The sequence below is a fragment of the Podarcis bocagei genome, assembly GCF_964188305.1.
Source record: "Podarcis bocagei genome assembly, chromosome: 7".
Classification (NCBI taxonomy): Eukaryota; Metazoa; Chordata; class Lepidosauria; order Squamata; family Lacertidae; genus Podarcis; species Podarcis bocagei.
This window is the reverse complement of record NC_138132.1, coordinates 8,570,170-8,582,945: the sequence shown is the minus strand read 5'-3', so window position 1 is coordinate 8,582,945 and position 12,776 is coordinate 8,570,170. Positions and strand designations below refer to the sequence as shown.

The 12,776-nt window shown below is 49.2% G+C and overlaps 1 protein-coding gene and 1 long non-coding RNA gene across 2 annotated transcripts in view; one reads left to right on the top strand and one right to left on the bottom strand.

The window, feature by feature from the left end:
- LOC308590626 overlaps positions 1 to 12,776 on the bottom strand; it is a 145,820-nt gene that overhangs the window by 125,263 nt on the left and 7,781 nt on the right. The window lies entirely within an intron of this gene.
- Positions 5,458 to 12,776, top strand: part of DACT3 (dishevelled binding antagonist of beta catenin 3) — a 50,747-nt gene continuing 43,428 nt past the window's right edge. Inside the window, exon 1 of the mRNA XM_081200329.1 lies at positions 5,458 to 5,775. Coding sequence (XP_081056455.1) covers positions 5,563 to 5,775 — 213 coding nt within the window. The 5' untranslated portion in view covers positions 5,458 to 5,562. The remainder of the gene's footprint in view (positions 5,776 to 12,776) is intronic.

Below are 12,776 nucleotides of genomic sequence, written 5' to 3'. Positions count from 1 at the left end.
CTGGGGAAACCCAGCCAGATTGTCAGGGTATAAATAATAAATAATAAAATTATTATTGTTGTTGTTGTTGTTGTTGTTAGGTTGGGGAACCAGACTTCACTCGGCAGAGGACTTCGTGGCCTTGTGACAACAGAAAGGGAAAACTTTAGTGATGCCACACCTTGCCAAAGGTGTTCACATTTCTCTCGCTCTCTTGTTTATTTTCAAACACAAGTTTCTAGCCCTCAACGGGGAATGGGGTGCAACACTGTCCAACCATCTTGTCCTCTGTCACCTCCCTTCTCCTTGTGCCCTCCATCTTTCCCAACATCAGGGTCTTCTCCAGGGAGTCTTCTCTTCTCATGAGGTGGCCAAAGTATTGGAGTCTCAGCTTCAGGATCTGTCCTTCCAGTGAGCACTCAGGGCTGATTTCCTTCAGGATGGATAGGTTTGATCTTCTTGCAGTCCATGGGACTCTCAAGAGTCTCCTCCAGCACCAGAATTCAAAAGCATCAATTATTCGGCAATCAGCCTTCTTTATGGTCCAGCTCTCACTTCCATACATCACTACTGGGAAGACCATAGCTTTAACTATACGGACCTTTGTCAGCAAGGTGATGTCTCTGCTTTTTACTCTGCTTTTATTATGTTTATTTGTTTTTAAATTACTAATTGTATCCTCATAAATCACTTTGAGGCTTCCCCCATTTTATTTTATTTTATTTTACAATCAAGCTGCGTACAAATTTAACGACCTAAATATTCCGATAAATACCGTGTCTACATGTTTACCCACGTTTTATTTAGCCTGGAGAAGAGGAGGTTAAGGGGTGATATGATAGCCATGTTCAAATATATAAAAGGATGTCACATAGAGGAGGGAGAAAGGTTGTTTTCTGCTGCTCCAGAGAAGCGGACACGGAGCAATGGATGCAAACTACAAGAAAGAAGATTCCACTTAAACATTAGGAAGAACTTCCTGACAGTAAGAGCTGTTTGACAGTGGAATTTGCTGCCAAGGAGTGTGGTGGAGTCTCCTACTTTGGAGGTCTTTAAGCAGAGGCTTGACAACCATATGTCAGGAGTGCTCTGATGGTGTTTCCTGCTTGGCAGGGGGTTGAACTCGATGGCCCTTGTGGTCTCTTCCAACTCTATGATTCTATGATTCTATTCCGAATACAGGATAGCGTTTCATTTAACCACATGGAAATATTTGTAGATTTATTTTTTGTTCATATTGCAACCTGTAAACTCCACCCCATCGTGATAAAACCGCAAAGCGGCAGCTTATGAAGAAAGCGCCACGTAAATCTTACCAAGTAAAATAAATGAAAATGATACCGCAGGCCCACAATGTGTGTGCAAAGTCGCCCCACATTTCATGCGTTAAAACCTATAAGTTTGCTTCGAGGGTGGCCCCACACATGTGTGGGGTTCGACTAAATGGGGGTTTCTTCCCAAGTCTACAATTCCATGATTCTTGAGGTTTTAAAGAAAGAAGCCCACCGAGAACTGATGTGTGGATTGCGTGGACAATGCCCAGTATACCTGAAGGAGAGTCTCCACCCCCATCGTTCATCCCAGACACTGAGGTCCAGCTCCGAGGGCCTTCTGGCGGTTCCCTCACTGCAAGAAGTGAGGTTATAGAGAACCAGGCAGAGGGCCTTCTCGGTGGTGGCGCCCGCCCTGTGGAACGCCCTCCCATCAGATGTCGAGGAGATAAACAACTACAGTGGTACCCCGGGTTACATACGCTTCAGGTTACATACGCTTCAGGTTACAACCTCCACTAACCCAGAAATAGTACCTTGGGTTAAGAACTTTGCTTCAGGGTGAGAACACAAATCGTGCTCCGGCAGTGCGGCAGCAGCGGGAGGCCCCATTAGCTAAAGTGGTGCTTCAGGTTAAGAACAGTTTCAGGTTAAGAACGGACCTCCGGAATGAATTAAGTACTTAACCCAAGGTACCACTGTATCTGACTTTCAGAAGACATCTGAAGGCAGCATTGTGTAGGGAAGCTTTTAATGTTTGATGTTTTATTGTGTTTTTAATATTCTGTTGGGAGCCACCCAGAGTGGCTGGGGAAACCCAGCCAGATGGGTGGGGTAGAAATACTAATAATACTAATACTATTAGTACTACTACTAATAATTTATTATTATTATTATTATTATTATTATTATTATTATTATTCTTCTCCGTGGGTCAGCTCTTTGAAGTTCCTTCACCTTTGCGGGGTTTTCCCCTGCCAGTAAAGCTTCACTCCTTCCCCGCAGCTGATAAAATTAGCAAAAGCAAAATGCAGGAATGATTTCCCAGCGCACTGAGAGCAAGACATGCTCACCGTGAAGTGGTGGAAAAGGGGAGTGCGTTCCCCCCCCCTTTCACCACAGCTCACGAGGAGCCACTCTTGGCCTTGCAGCTACCGCAGGATTATTTTGTGTGCGTGTGGTGTTTTTTTTAAATTCGCCACAGCCGACTCTGCTATTTTTCACTGCCCCTGTTGCCAGCTGCCACCCCCACCCCCACCTCCCATTGTCATGGCTACCACCGTCCCCATCACCATGGCTACCATCCTCGCACTATTATTATCACAACCATTTATAAACCATTGTTGCGCTCCTTTCCCCCGTCACTGTCACATCTGCCAGCCCCTTTCTCCCCGAGGTTTGAGCCATCGCCACTGCGCCCTCCGTATTTTTAGGACCATTCTCGGATGGCTAGGACTCTTCCCCGTACCCACCGACCCGCCCCTTCCGGAAAGATGGTCAGCTAAGACCAGGGCCACCAAAACGCAGGGGGGGGGCAATGTCCAAGGCTCACACAGGTTCACTACAAATCTAGTAGCCAGCCTTTCGAAAGGGTCTGCTTGCTAAGAACAGGCCTTGTAAAGGGACCCCTGACCGTTAGGTCCAGTCGTGACCAACTCTGGGGTTGCGGCGCTCATCTCGTTTCTTGGCCGAGGGAGCCGGCGTACAGCTTCCGGGTCATGTGGCCAGCATGACTAAGCCGCTTCTGGCGAACCAGAGCAGCGCACGGAAACGCCGTTTACCTTCCCGCCGGAGCGGTACCTTTTTATCTACTTGCACTTTGATGTGCTTTCAAACTGCTAGGTTGGCAGGAGCTGGGACCGAGCAACGGGAGCTCACCTAGGCCTTGATACCAACGCAATTTCCCCTGTGTCCAGTGAAAGGTGTAGTGTTCAAAACTGCATGAGCAAGACTGACGCAAGCAGAGTACCATTCTGCACTTCATCCACTGGGCAAGTTATCCCAAATTATTAATACAGTGGTACCTCGGGTTACATACGCTTCAGGTTACAGACTCCGCTAACCCAGAAATAGTACCTCGGGTTAAGAACTTTGCTTCAGCATGAGAACAGAAATCGGGCGGTGGCAGCGGGAGGCCCCATTAGCTAAAGTGGTGCTTCAGGTTAAGAACAGTTTCAGGTTAAAAACAGACCTCTGGAACGAATTAAGTACTTAACCCGAGGTACCACTGTATATATATATTTTATTTTTGAACTGCCTATCTGAACTGCGAGACTCAGTTTCCTCTTGAAAGTTGGCACAATATCCAGAATAGGGGAGGGAAAAATAAATAAAAAATATTATTCCTGGTTTACCATCTCCTCCTCTGAGCCAGGATTGTGAAAATGGGACGGTATAAGCCAGCACTTGCCAATAAGATGCCCTCTAGATGTTTTGGACTACAATTTAGCACCCCCCAGCCAAACACACTTAGGAAGATTAGGAAAGGATTGTGTATGAGATCTCCTCCCTAGCGGATGGGATGCTGGGGAAACTCCTCTCTCACCCAGCTAAGAGTGATGCCAGACCAGAGGCAGGGAACCTCAGGCCAAAGGGTGATGCGGCCCTCCCGCTCTTCCCATCAGGCCCTCAGGACACTTCTGGCCTTGCTTTGCTTCCTAAGGATTGCAATACAGGGGGTTGGACTAGATCAGGGGTCAGCAAACTTTTTCAGCAGGGGGCAGGTCCATTGTCCGTCAGACCTCGTGGGGGCTGGACTATATTGTGGGGGGGAAATGAACGAATTCCTATGCCCCACAAATAACCCAGAGATGCATTTTAAATAAAAGGACACATTCTACTCATATAAAAACATACTGATTCCCGGACAGTCCGGATTTAGAAGGCGATTGGGCCGGATCCGGCCCTCGGGCCTTAGTTTGCCTACCCATGGACTAGAAGACCCGTGAGGTCCCTTCCAACTCTGCAATTCCTTAATTTTTCTGGAGAGAGGGATGTGTCTGTGTATGTGTGCGTTAGATGCTAGTCTCCTGCTAAGCTGCGCGTTCCCTACGTGTTCGCCCGTCGTCTTTTAAAGGGATTAAGAGAATCCATCCCATAACAGTCACTCCCCCACCCATCCCAGGGGCGTTCGGCGTCTCACCTCCTCCTCTTACACTTGGTGCAAAATTGCACTTTCTGCAAATCTTGGGAGAAACGGGTCTGAGGCCGATGGGCGAGGAAAGTTGGCGGGGCGAAAGCCCTGGAGGAAAACGAATCTGGGCTTCCCAGCGCTTCCTCCATTCATGGTGGGTAGGGCGGGGGCGGGGGGTACTGCTAGATGGGCGGGAGTGCAAAGCAGAGTTCAAAGCGCACAAGTTACTATTTTATGAATGAGGAGGCGGGACATGGTCAGGACGGAGATCCTGCCCATTAATTGCAAAGCAATATTAATATAGGGGGGCGGGGCTAGGCATATGAACAAATGTAACACTTCGGCAACAGGGAGTTGGAATGAAGAAGGAAAAGGAAATGGAATTTCGAGACGACAGATGAGTTCATAGAAGCTTTGAAACAGAATTAGTGTCAATGACTGACCACATTTCCAGCGAGGGAGCTCTAGAATGTCAATGGCTTGAACCGTGGGCGTGGCTGCGTAGGTAATTTAAGACCAGCGAGCCAATGGAGCGAGTGGAAGGGCGTGGCTATGCAGATAAGGTGGGTTGGGTGAACCAATGGCGGACGGCTGAAACATTCCTGGGGCGGGGTTTACCATGCAGATAAGGCACCGCAGGTGAGTCAATGGCTCGGCTCCGGGGCGCGGCTATGCAGATCGCCTTCTGCCCGCCGGCCAATGGCTTGGCTCGAAGGCGGGGCCAAAGTGCAGAAACCAAGGGAACACAGCCAATGGCTCGGCTTCAGGGCGTGGCCATCAGGTAGGCCGGGGTTTCTGACTGGGCGCGGCCAGGCCAGCGAAACTCAACCACGGGGTCCCAAGAAGAGACCGGGCAGGAGGGGCGTGGCTTTGTAAAATAAAGCGGAGCCCGGCGAGCCAATGGCTTCTTTGGAAGGGTTATTATGCAAAAAAGCCCAACAGGGTGAGCGAGGGTCCAATTGTTTGAATGGGAGGTTCGGCCACGGAACCCGGGGCCGCCCAATGGAGGGCTGCGCATGCAAATCATCCCCGGCAGACCGGCCAATGAGCGTTGCTATGCAGATGAGGCGGTGACAGCGCCGGAGCTGCAGCGGCCGGAGCGCGCCCGGGGGTCGCTTTAGCGCTGCTGCGCTTGGCGGAGCAGGACTCGCACCCGGCACCGCGCTCCATCGGAGGAGGATGATCCGGGCGTTCTCGTTCCCCGCCAGCCCGGAGCGGAGCCGGCTCCGCGGCTGGCTGGAGGGCACCTTGGCCGGCTTGTGCGAGCTGCATCTGCTCCGCGAGCGGCAGGAGCGCCGGGTCCGGCAGGCGCTGCGCCTGGCCGCCGAGTCCCCGAGCAAGCAGGGCGATGGCGAGGCTGGAGGCGGCGACGCGGCTCCGGAGGACCAGCTGGTGAGAGAGAGAAAGAGGGAGCCTCATTGTCCGCCCCGGCGGAGGCCTTTGCCGGACACCCCTGCGCGGGGATCCGGTCCGATCCTGCTCGGGGGAGGTGCTGGGTTGATCTATCCAATAGGTTCGGGGGCTAAGGAGACCCGAGGCTGCATTCAAGGGGAGATGGTGGCGGTGGGGGCTTTGCGATGGGAGGGGTCTTCGCGCGAGGGGAAAGGTCCGTACGCACCGTGGTGCTGTTGGTGGGCGTGAAAGGGTTAAAATGGGGAGGAGGGGGCGAACCGCCGCGATTATCCCTCCCCCGCTTCTCTAGTGTGGTTTTGGGGGTGCGGGGCGCGCGCATATAGGCTGCGATCCTGCTGCACCCGACGAGTTGCAGCGGTGTAAACGCGTGGCTGCCCTTGGGGGAAGGGTCCTTCTGCGACGTTGCTGGAGGGGGGGCGCTTCTGTATCGTCTGCCTGTGTTTCTTGTCCGCCCCCCCCCCCCATATCTTGCGTTGTCCACCAGAGAGCAAAGATTTATTTCATTTTTTGAGAGGGGAAAGCGGGGCTTTAAGCCCAAGCACGGCTGTAAAGGGATCGGGAGACCGACGCGTCGGTTTCTCTGCGGTTTCATTAATGGGCTTGCGAGAAATGCCAGAGGAGGGTTGCCTGCGCCTTCGAAACCCGGGGAATCTCGCCTCGCCGTTTTTATCTCCTGCCGGTTCGTCTTGAGCAACCGATGAGTCGCCGCTCCCCTCTCCAGCCCAGCCCTTGAACTTCAAGGCGCCCACCCTTCTGGCCCGTCCACCCGGGTCCTTCTGGTCGGTTGCACTCTTGGGGGCGGGGAGGGCAATGCTCGGACTCCTGGGTTCTCTTCTGAGGTTGGGGCTTGGGGACTCTGTGCGTGCGGAGCGCCGGCTAGGGAAGGCGGCGGGGAGTGGTTGGGGGTTGTTAGTGTTGACGCCCGGGAGTGGGGAGATGAAGCAGCTTTTTGGTCTGTGGACGATTGGGGGGGGGGGGGGAGGAGGAAGAAAGGGTGGGAAGGATTTTGGGTTGGGCAAACAGTGCGTTGCTCACAATATGTGCGTGCAAATCATGAGATATAGGCGGTGGGCCAGTGGAACTCACGGCCACCAGGTTTGGAACCGATGCTCTGAAAGAATCCATTGTTGAACACGCTGGCTTATGAGTCTCTTGCACCCCCTCCTTTCTCCAAGCAATTGAAGCTTCAGCTTTGCAAGGGGGTGGGAAGGGACTTGGAAGACCTGTGGGAAAATACTCTTATTGGTGATAGAACCTCTCTCTCCAGGAGCTCTGTGTTCCATAAGCTGCTGGCTGCTGTTGGAAGGGGGATGCAGGCTTAGATGAGCACCACTGGTCCCATCCAGCCAGAGGATTCTTGGCTTCTGTTGCCAATCTGAAAGTCTATTTACAGTGTGTTCATCTTAAGAAGGAGTGAGACGGAAGACTGCTAATCTCAGTAAGCCAATGTTAGCTCCGGCCTCGCAACCCTGGCCTTCTGAACCAAGTGATTTGGGAAGTTACCTGTTGAATCTCACACGCCCACAATTTCGGATGTATCTGCATTCTACATTTATACGGACTTGATATCAGCTTTTTACCCAAAGCATTCTGGGAACTGTAGTTTACTAGGAGGTGCCAAGGAATTCCCTGTACTCGTGAGCTATCCATGCCCATTGCAGACCCACAAAATCCTGGGTTTCCCTGGGGATAGGTAAAGGCAAAGGTAAAGGGACCCCTGACCATTAGGTCCAGTCGTGGCCGACTCTGGGGTTGCGGCGCTCATCTCGCTTTACTGGCCAAGGGAGCCAGCGTACAGCTTCCAGGTCATGTGGCCAGCATGACTAAGCCGCTTCTGGCGAACCAGAGCAGCGCACGGAAACGCTGTTTACCTTCCTGCCGGAGTGGTACCTATTTATCTACTTGCACTTGATGTGCTTTTGAACTGCTAGGTTGGCAGGAGCAGGGACCCAGCAATGGGAGCTCACCCTATCGCGGGGATTCGAACTGCTGACCTTCTGATCAGAAAGCCCTAGGCTCTGTGGTTTAACCCACGGTGCCACCCACATCCCTGGGGATACAGCATTGCTATTAAAGCTGCATAACTGTGCTGTAGGACTAGGGAAACTCTAAACCAGCCTTCCCAACCTGGTGTCTTTCAGCAGTTTTGCACTACAGTTTCCATCATCCCCAACCAATGGTTAAACTATGGGACTTCTGCAAGGAGGCAGCGATGGGCACCAACCTGGATGGCTTTAAAAGAAGATTAGAGAAACTCCTGGAGGAGAATGAGGCTACTAGTTGTGATAGTTATGCTCTGCCCTCCACACCTGAAGGCAGAAATGCCTCTGAATGGCAGTTGCTGGAAACCACAAAAGGGGGGAGGGACTCTCGTGCCCAAATCCTGCTTGCGAGTTTCCCGTTGAAGCATCTGGTAGGCCACTGTAAGAACTGGATGATGGACTAGAGAGACCATTGACCTGCTCTTAAATTCTTCTAGGAAGGCTGTCTTTACTGCTGCCTCCTATCAGTTCTAGTTACAGATAGGTAGCCGTGTTGGTCTGCCATAGTCAAAATAAAAAAAATCCCTTCCAGTAGCACCTTAAAGACCAACTAAGTTAGTTCTTTTTTTTTTTAATAAATTTTTATTGGTTTTACAACATTTTTAAGAAAAACAAACAAACACAAAAAATGACAAACATACAGAATAGTTTCAAAGATATTTTCATAAACCTCTTTTCTTGGACTTCCCCATACCCCCCCTCTCTGCATCCCAATGTCCATATTTGAACTAGCAACTCCCAATTGTTACTTTCTAATCTCTGTCATCTTAGTCCTCTTTTATTGTCTAACCTTGTATCCCTGTACCCTATTGCTTCTGGCAACCACAACATTTTAACATTCATTCAGTTTATAGTAGTCCTTAAGATGACTTTTAAATTTTTTCCATTCTTCTTCCACCGTCTCTTTGCGTTGGTCACGGATTCTGCCTGTCATCTCAGCCAATGTCATATAGTCCATCACTTTCATCTGCCATTCTTCCAGAGTAGGTAAATCTTGTGTCTTCCAATACTTTGCGATGAGTATTCTTGCTGCTGTTGTGGCATACATAAAGAAATTTCTATCTTTGTCACCAATTGGCCGACAATGCCCAAGAGAAAGGCCTCTGGTTTTTTAGGAAATGTACATTTAAGTACCTTTTTCATTTCATTATAGATCATTTCCCAGAAGGCCTTTATCTTCGGGCATGTCCACCAAAGGTGATAGAAAGTACCTTCAGTCTCTTTACACTTCCAACATTTATTATCGGGCAAATGGTAGATTTTTGCCAGTTTGACTGGGGTCATGTACCACCTGTAAACCATTTTCATAATGTTTTCCTTTAAGGCATTACATGCCGTAAATTTGATACCGGTGTTCCATAACCATTCCCAGTCATCTGACATAATGTTGTGTCCAACATCCTGCGCCCACTTAATCATAGCAGATTTAACTGTTTCATCCTGTGTGTTCCATTTCAACAGCAAGTTATACATTCTAGATAAATTCTTAGTATTGGGTTCTAGCAATTCGGTCTCTAGTTTTGATTTCTCCACCTGGAAACCGATTTTCCTATCCTGTTTAAAAAATTCCATTATTTGGCGATATTGAAACCAATTTTCTACTTTGTGTTTCAATTTCTCCTGACTTTGTAGTTTAAACTTGTCTCCATCCTGTTCTAAGATTTCCCAATACTTCGGCCATCCGACCTCCATATTGAGTTTCTTCACTGCTTTAGCCTCCACTGGTGACACCCATCTAGGGGTTTTATTTTCCAATAGGTCTTTGTATCTTATCTTATTTGTTCATGTCCATTATAAAAATGAAAAATTCCTTCCAGTAGCACCTTAAAGACCAACTAAGTTAGTTCTTGGTATGAGCTTTCGTGTGCATGCACACTTCTTCAGATACACTGAAACAGAAGTTGCCAGATCCTTCTATATAGTGAGAAGGTGGGGAGGGGTATTACTCAGAAGGGTGGTGGGAATGGGAGATTGGCAGATAGCTGAGATGAGCCTGTTGACGTCTCTTAATGACTGCAATAGGTCTTACAGGAAAGGGCAAGGGGTGAGAAGGTGAGAAATGGCTTAGTCATGTATAATGAGATAAGAATCCAATGTCTTTGTTCAGACCAGGTCTCTCCATGGTTTTAAGTTTGGTAATGAGTTCTCCCATTCCCACCACCCTTCTGAGTAATACCCCTCCCCACCTTCTCACTATATAGAAGGATCTGGCAACTTCTTTTTCAGTGTATCATACCAAGAACTAACTTAGTTGGTCTTTAAGGTGCTACTGGAAGGAATTTTCCTATCAGTTCTGTTGTTGTTGTTGTTGTTTAGTCATTTAGTCGCGTCCGACTCTTTGTGACCCCATGGACCAGAGCACACCAGGCACTCCTGTCTTCCACCGCCTCCCGCAGCTTGGTCAAACTCATGCCGGTAGCTTTGAGAACACTGTCCCACCATCTCGTCCTCTGTCGTCTTTGAAAACTGGAACAGGAGTACTGCAACGATTGCATCAAAAATCTATGGGGTTAAGGAGGAGAGCGTGTGGGGCAACTCATGGGTGAGGGGGAATTAAATGAGCGTACAAGGGGTTCACAAACCAGGCCCCCAGTTACTGGCCATACTTGGGGAAAGAAACTTAAAAGCAGGGCTCCGTGTGAAACCCCTGAATTGCAGTTCAACTCTCTTCACTGAGGTCTGAATCAAGACAACGGTTTCCTTTCAAATTGCAGAGGTTGAAGTCAGCACTGTCAAATTGATTGCTTATTATTATTATTATTTATTAGATTTACGGTATATGCCGCCCATTATAAAAAAAAAACCTCAGGGCAGTGTGCAACATTAAAAACATATTTTACAGAGCATAATAATAATAATAACATAAAACAAAGCACAGTAATCAAAAAATCATAATAACAGCTGTCCACCTGACCTTTAACAATCCATAGATTATTTAATGGCTGAAGGCCAGGGTAAAGAGGAAACGTTTTGCCTGGCGCTTATAGACGTGTAATTATGGCACCAGGTGAGCCTCTCTGGGGAGAGCATTCCGTAAAATGGGGAGCCACCACAGAGAAGGACCCGTTCTCTTGCTACCACCCTCCAAACCTCTTGGGCAGGAGGGACACAGAGAAAGGTCTCAGGTGACAAGCGCAGGGTGTTTTAGTACCTATGAGCTTGCCATCTGAGCTTTGAGCATCCCTGTGGTGAAGTGGTGAGAGTGTCAGACTAGGACCTCTGGGTCTTGGGTTCAAATCCCCGCTCAGCCGTGAAGCTCACTAGGCCAGTCACTGCCTCTCGATCTAGCCTACCTCACAGGGTTGTTGTGGAGGTTACATGAGGCGGTGTAGATTCGTGTACGCCACCTTGAGCTCCTTGCAGGATAAGGTGGGGGTGTGAATGCAATAAATAAAATACAATCTCACTCCAAAAGGAACATTATCATTTCCAAATGCATCCAGTAACTTGTTGGTTGTGGTTGTTTGGTATCTGTCTTGGGAGACAATGGAGGAGTTCGCCTTTGGGGGTGAAGTCAAACCGTTGGAGAATCACAGCGCCTGCTGTGGCTGTAGAGACCGATTGAGGAGAGAAATGCTTTGTTGCAGCCGGGGCAGAGGAAGGCATCCGGTTGTGCTGCTGCAGATACACCATTTTTACTTAGAAAGCCAGGCTTTTTTTGGGGGGGGATGGGGGGTAGAGAGATTGCTGAGGACACCACCCCCAGTAAACTGGGAGGAGACTCAAAGGGGGAAGAGATTGGGGGTGGAAAAAGAGAACTGCCATTGGTTCTCCTCTCTCCGTAGTAAGTAAATGCTTATTTCATTGGGGGTAAAGTTCTTAAATCTTTCACCGCCTGTGGTTGAAATGGCAGCTATTTGGTGATTAAGCATGAAATATTAATGCCGGAGGAGAATTCTGTCTTATTTAAAATAAAAATATATATCAATGCAGCTCCAAGTTAAAATTGTGGTAGATGCATAGCCCACAGAGGTCTAGCAATTGTGCGTGATGGGAATAAAGTATGCATGCACTGATTTATCAGCGCATAATCACTGTGGGTTAAACCATAGGGCCTAGGACTTGCCAATCAGAAGGTCGGCGGTTCGAATCCCCGCGACGGGGTGAGCGCCCGTTGCTCGGTCCCTGCTCCTGCCCACCTAGCAGTTCGAAAGCACATCAAAGTGCAGGTAGATAAATAGGTAAAGGGCGTTTCCGTGCGCTGCTCTCGTTCGCCAGAAGTGGCTTAGTCATGCTGGTCACATGACCCAGAAGCTGTCTGCGGACAAATGCCAGCACCCTCGGCCAATAAAGCAAGATGAGCGCCGCAACCCCAGAGTCGGTCACGACTGGACCTAATGGTCAGGGGTCCCTTTACCTTTACCTTAATTCTGGTTGCAAACTTCAGGTTCCTGCAGGGAAACTGATTATGGACCATGCATCCTGACTCGTTTGCTCAGAGGTCATACTCAAGTTCTCTCTTTGCTGATCTGTTTGCTGGGAGGTTGTACGCCAAAGAACTTCCACCCTGATCTGTTGTGGGGAGGTATATGACTTCCTGCCAATCAGTTGCTATTCCACGCTTTGTATTGCCTTCCCTGTCACTTTCCTAACTGCAAAAACTCCTCTTTGTTGCGACAGAGCACTTTAACCTACCTCAGTTGCACAAACCAACATTTCCAGCATGTGACTGAACCCCGCCTGCAAAATGGCGACAGTCTGGGGGTGATTTGGTTTATTTTCTTCTTCAGAGAGGTGTTTGCATATAGCCCAGAGTCTTGGGGAGTAGTTGATGAAGGAAGATGTCCCCAGTACTTACCATATTTTTCGCTCTATAAGACGCACTTTCCCCCTCCTAAAAAGTAAGGGGAAATGTGTGTGTGTCTTATGGAGCGAATGCAGGCTGCACAGCTATCCCAGAAGCCAGAACAGCAAGAGGGAACAGCGATCCCTCTTGCT